Below are 6,372 nucleotides of genomic sequence, written 5' to 3'. Positions count from 1 at the left end.
GCATGATAGGTGCATACAGAACTCATTTATGGCTCCCAGCATGCATTGCGGCATGAAATAAATTATGCAACTGAATTATTTTATTTATTGATTGTCACCATTGTTGATTTTGCATGATGAGTGTTGTTGTGTAAATGTGTCTGAAAGCCCGGAAAATTCTTGCATTTAAATGTTTTAGCACTTGAAATGATCTTCACCTCATTGTGTTTATGTAGTGTAGTTCTCAAAATAGCATTTTTTAAACTTGTTTAAAAAAGTACAGATTTAATAACAATCATAAAACATAACATAAACAATCAGTGTTCATAAAAGTGTTTTAGGTAAAACACAACTGCAGTTGCTGAAATAGAAATAAATCAACAGAAGTCAAGGACCAAGAGCCCAACTAAATCAAACACCGATCACCATAATGGGGACTTTACAGTATTTTTTTTATATAAAACATCAACATCTGAACCTCTGTTAATTTTTGATAAGAACTTCTGTAGACGTCTGACAGAAATAAAGTCAGTCTGGTTAGTAATAAGTGAAGCTGGTAATGCTGTTTGTGGAGTTGTTTAATCCTCCTCTGCTGAGATCTTCACAGATTTAATGTCTTCTTTTCTCTTCAGTTGATTTCATCTAAGCCTGTGACTGAAGTCAGTTGTTGTTCTTGTGTTTCTCTTTCCTTCAGTGATTCTGCTGGTTAACAGCAGGTGTTCATCACTAACGCTCAATCATCACTTGACTTGATAATTTAACACTGGGGTTTTTTGTTGTGTTGTTCAGGTGTGTTTTATTGCAGTTGGAGACTGCTGCTATATAACTTAAATATATGTAACTTTAGCATATTTGTTAGCACACGCGCCTATCGCTGACGCTGGATCAAAACAGTGCGAGTAGAACCAGTCACACATAAATAAATGCTGAATTTACGTAAATAGTCCCTGACACCTGTAGATCTTGTATCCTGTGATCCTTTGATCTCCGTCAGTCCATATGCTGAAATAATGAGTCGTGATGTCAAATTTACTTTGATTGTTAGTGTTTTTGTATATTTCTGTTAGATCCTCCAAAGAACGTCTCAGTGTCCATCAGTCCATCTGGTGTAATAGTGGAGGGAGATTCAGTGACTCTGAACTGCATCAGTGACTCAAACCCTCCTGCTCTGAACTTCAGCTGGTTTAAAGGAGGAACGATTGTAGGATCTAGAAGAATCTACAACATCTCAAAGATCAGCTCTAATGACAGTGGGGAATACAAGTGCAAGTCCAGAAATGAACATGGAGAGAAATACTCTGATAATGTGACTTTAAACGTCATGTGTGAGTTATTGATCACCTGCACATTGTTCAAAAACTTCAAATTCATAGTTTTCTAATATTTGTTGTGAATTTTCATTTTTGTCCTGTTTTAGACCCACCGAGGAACGTCTCGGTGTCCATCAGTCCATCTGGTGTAATAGTGGAGGGAGATTCAGTGACTCTGAACTGCATCAGTGACTCAAACCCTCCTGCTCTGAACTTTACTTGGTTTAAAGGAGGAACGATTGTAGGATCTAGAAGAATCTACAACATCTCAAAGATCAGCTCTAATGACAGTGGGGAATACAAGTGCAAGTCCAGAAATGAACATGGAGAGAAATACTCTAATAATGTGACTTTAAACGTCATGTGTGAGTTAATGATCACCTGCACATTGTTTAAATTTTCTAAATTCATAATTTTCTAATATTCATTGAACTTAATTTTTTGTCTGTTTTAGACCCACCCAGGAATGTCTCAGTGTTGATAAGTGGATCTGGTGTAATAGTGGAGGGAGATTCAGTGACTCTGAACTGCATCAGTGACTCAAACCCTCCTGCTCTGAACTTCAGCTGGTTTAAAGGAGGAAAGATTGTAGGATCTGGAAGAATCTTCAGCATCTCAAAGATCAGCTCTGATGACAGTGGAGAATACAAGTGCAAGTCCATCAATGAACATGGAGGGAAATACTCTAATAATGTGACTTTAAACGTCATGTGTGAGTTCATGATCACCTGCACATTGTTAAAAAAATTAAAATTCATAAGTATTTGTTATGAATTTTCATTTTTGTCTTTAGATCCTCCCAGGAATGTCTCAGTGTTGATGAGTGGATCTGGTGTAATAGTGGAGGGAGATTCAGTGACTCTGAACTGCATCAGTGACTCAAACCCTCCTGCTCTGAACTTCAGCTGGTTTAAGGAGAATGAAACCTCAGCTGTTGGATCTGGACAGAGTTTCAGTGCACTACAGAGTGGACGCTTCTACTGTCAGGCTCACAATCAACATGGATCTCAGAGATCAGACGCTGTAACTGTCACAGGTGAAGCTTTTATTAACACACTCCTGTATCTTCTCATCATCCATCAGTTTGGAGAGTTAATCATGATGATCTTCCTCTTTCAGTTCATCATGTTGCTGGTAGGAATGTGATTGTGATCACAGCGGCATCTGGAGGATTATTCATCATCATCATCTTCATCATCATCTCCATCCTGTTCATTATGTGAGTTCAATAAAAATGTCAGTGATTGTATAAGATAACTTTTGGTCTGATGTAGAACAAAATGGCTAATTTGTGTTCGATTATTAGTAATCTTAGTAATCAAGTAAAACAGTGTTCATATTTTCTCTTAATTTAATACATTCGTCCATATGTTGTTAATGTCTGTGATTATAACAGGAAGAAACAAAGGAGTGTTAAAGCTGAAGATCTCACAGTGAAAGAGGTAAATCATCCAAACACAACACGACTTTACAGAAACAGAAAATCAGTTGATCAGCCGTTATCTGTGTCTCAGACTGTAACTGTACACTGTTAAAAAACCCAGAAATTTACGGTAAAAAAACGGCAGCTGTGGTTGCCAAAAATATGGTAGCAACCTTACTTTGGACTTAAATTTACGGCAAAAAATAAATAAATAAACAAAACATCAGCTGTGGTTCCCAGTAATTTACCATTAAAATACAGTAGCAACCTTTTAGTTTTTACAGGACAACCCTTATGTTTCATTAGCCAATAAATATTATTATTCATTTTCACTAAACTATTAAAATCTACTTTATATCTTTGTAATATACCGATAACCACCATAATAATACAGGTGGTAAATAAGAAAACCACATTATGATTCACCATTAGTTTTCCACAAGCTAAGGCACACATTAATATATATATATATATATATATATATATATATATATATATATATATATATATATATATATATATATATTATTATATTATTGTATAGAATGCTTGATGGTTTTTGGCAAAAATACATTACCTAATTCTATACATTACCTTTGTGGTAACATATGTATATATAGAAGGTGCACAGTGTCATACACATAAATACAAAACACCATCATTGGTGACACACACATGACTCCAAATAATGCCATAAACATTCATTAAACAATAGACAATGTAATATAAACCCCAAATGTACATAACTGATAACAAAAACTAAGAAGAAACATAATTGTTTAAATGATATAACATGTCAATAATGTGAAGTGTCAGGCAGGGAATTCTGGGAATGTCAATATAGAGAAACAACAAGAACTACAACTGACTTCAGCCACATCCTTAGATGAAATCAGCTGAAGAGAAAAGAAGACATTACATCTGTGAAGATCTCAGCAGAGGAGGATTAAACAACTCCACAAACAGCATTACCAGCTTTACTTATTACTAACCAGACTGACTTTATTTCTGTCAGACGTCTACAAAAGGTTTTGTAGCTATTGTAGCTATTACAGTTTTTCACAGTATATAATAAGGGTACATACTGTTAAGCAATTAACATGTCTTTTCTGTTGCTTTTTTACAGTATTTTACCGTTCAAATTCTGAACATTTTTTACAGTGTACAAACTGATGGGATCCTAACATTATCAAAGTCTTTATCAACACAATCCAAATAAACTTTCATAAACTGATATTTTCCTCTTATTAGACCAATGCATATCAAACTCTATGTGAAGCGTCCTCATGTGGTGTGACTCATGAAGAAAAAAAAAACATATTTTTCCATGGTTTAATTCTAATTTTCTATATATATGCTATATATTATGATGAATATTATTTGTCTAATCATTTTATAATCATTATCATTTACATCAGCACAGCAGTGTATGTCACATACAATTCTTATTCTATCATTTAATTATATGTCTGTATTTTAGTATTTTACATGTGATTTGATCTGATCTGGCACTTGATCTGAAAAGTTTGAAACTGCTCTAGACTGAGAATCTACACTTCAGATCAAACTGATTTACATGTCTTAATAATAATTACAAATGTTCTTGTATTTCAGAATGATCTCTATTCTGATGCGTCACGGAGAGTTTCAGTCCATGATAAGCCTCTTTCTGATCCAGATTCAGCCAATGGCGCTCTGTATGCCAGTGTGAAACCCAAAAATTTCAGGGGAAAAGCTCCTGAATCCAGAGATACTGAGGAGATCCAGTACGCAACTGTCCAACATCACAAAAAGACAGAGACGAAGAGAGCAGAGGAGAATGAATGTCAATATGACAATATAAGAGTTAATCAGCCTGATGCTGCAGTGAGGTGAGAAAAAACAACTTAACCAGTACTAACTTAACCAGTACCAACTTAACCAGCAAAAACTTGACCAGTACCAACTTAACCAGCACCATCTTAACCGGCACCAACTTATCCGGCACCAACTTAACCAGTACCAGCTTAACCAGCTTAAACATCACCAACTTAAATAGCACTATCTTAACCAGCACCAGTTGAAACACCACCAACTTAACCAGCACCAACTTAAACAAAACAATCTTAACCAGCACCAGCTTAAACATCACTAACTTAACCAGCACAAACTTTACCAGCACTATCTTAACCATCACCATCTTAACCAGCACTAGTTTAAACAGTACCAGTTTAACCATCACCAACTTAACCAGCACTATCTTAACCAGCAACAGTTTAACCAGCACCATCTTAACCATCACCAACTTAACCAGCACTATCTTAACCAGCACCAACTTAACCAACACTATCTTAACCAGCACCAGCTTAAACCAGGTTAACCATCACCAATTTAACCAGCACTGTCTTAACCAGCACTGTCTTAACCAGTACTGTCTTAACTTGCACCATCTTAACCAGCACTATCTTAAACAGTACTAGTTTAAACAGTACGAGCTTAACCAACACTGACTTAACCAGCACTACCTTAACCATCACCAGCTTAACCAGCATAGATCATATAATCTGAGCTGTAACATCATTGTTGTCCTGTTTGTTTGTTTTTTAGGCAATCAAATGTACAAACTGTGGAAGAGCCTTCAATAATCTACAGCAGCGTGTAATGAGTAATAGTATATTATGTTGTATTATGTATTAATGTAAGTGTTTTATGAAGAGTTTCCACTTCATGTTTTACTCTGTTCTTAAAGGGGTGGTATAAAGCCCTTTTCACAAGATGTAAAATATGTCTTTGATGTCCCCAGTGTGTATGTAAAGTTTTAGCTTTATATAGCATGTTAAAATTGTCAATTATTGGGGGTGAGCAAAAGCGCACCGTTTTGTGTCTGTTCCTTTAAATGCATATGAGCTGCTGCTCCCGGCACAGAGGGTGGAGCTTCAACAGCTTGCACTCACACAGACATGCACTGAAAATTTCAAAAACGTTTAGCCTTTTATGTTCAAACCGGAGTCTGACAATGATGGAGAGACTCAAAAAAAGAAGTGACAACATGTAGAAGCAACAGGACATTTCTGAATGGTTAGTTGATGAATTTACGTAGCTGATGTGTAGTTATCTTCTAGTCATTGATTAGCATATTCTGTCTTGATAATGTATAAATCGTGTGCCGGGGGCGGGGTTTATGTAAATTTTAGGGTTGGTGATGTCACTAACCCGGGAGGAATGTTGTGTAGTCCCTACCAGCCGTTTGTTGTAGTCCTTAAAAAGTGATTTATTTAAAAGCAACTATCTCCCCTTGCTTTGAACTTTGAGCATTGTAACTTTGTAGATGTTGTTTATGCTCAAACAGCAGCATTACACACTAACTAAAGTTAGAAAAGTGAAATCATAATCAACCACCCCTTTAAAACTATTGCTAATGCTTCAATAAACCTGATTAGTCATTAACCTCATGCTGTTTAAAGCTGTAGTGTCTTTACTGGTTATACAGGACTGAACGGTCCTCTAGTGCAGTGGTTCCCAAACCTGTCCTGGAGGACCCCCAACACTGCACGTTTTCTTTGTCTCCCTAATCAAACACACCTGATTCAACTCATCAGCTCATTAACCCATGTGATAATGAGCTGATGAGTTGAATCTGGTGTGTTTGATTAGGGAGACAAAGAAAACGTGCAGTGTTGG

The 6,372-nt window shown here is 36.1% G+C and overlaps 1 protein-coding gene across 1 annotated transcript; it reads left to right on the top strand.

Annotated features, from left to right (window-relative positions):
• Positions 1–1,535: 1,535 nt before the first annotated feature.
• Positions 1,536–5,353, top strand: LOC311077954 (B-cell receptor CD22-like; the record flags this gene model as incomplete). Its single annotated transcript, XM_084106600.1, has 7 exons — positions 1,536–1,654; positions 1,744–2,001; positions 2,083–2,325; positions 2,409–2,508; positions 2,686–2,731; positions 4,327–4,583; positions 5,299–5,353. Exons 1-7 carry the CDS (start codon positions 1,651–1,653, stop codon positions 5,351–5,353), a joined length of 963 nt encoding a protein of 320 aa, XP_083962726.1. The 5' UTR covers positions 1,536–1,650.
• Between the last annotated feature and the right edge of the window lie 1,019 nt (positions 5,354–6,372).

Source organism: Abramis brama, assembly GCF_963993115.1.
Source record: "Abramis brama genome assembly, chromosome: 2".
NCBI classification, from domain to species: Eukaryota; Metazoa; Chordata; class Actinopteri; order Cypriniformes; family Leuciscidae; genus Abramis; species Abramis brama.
This window is presented reverse-complemented; position numbering and strand designations above follow the sequence as displayed.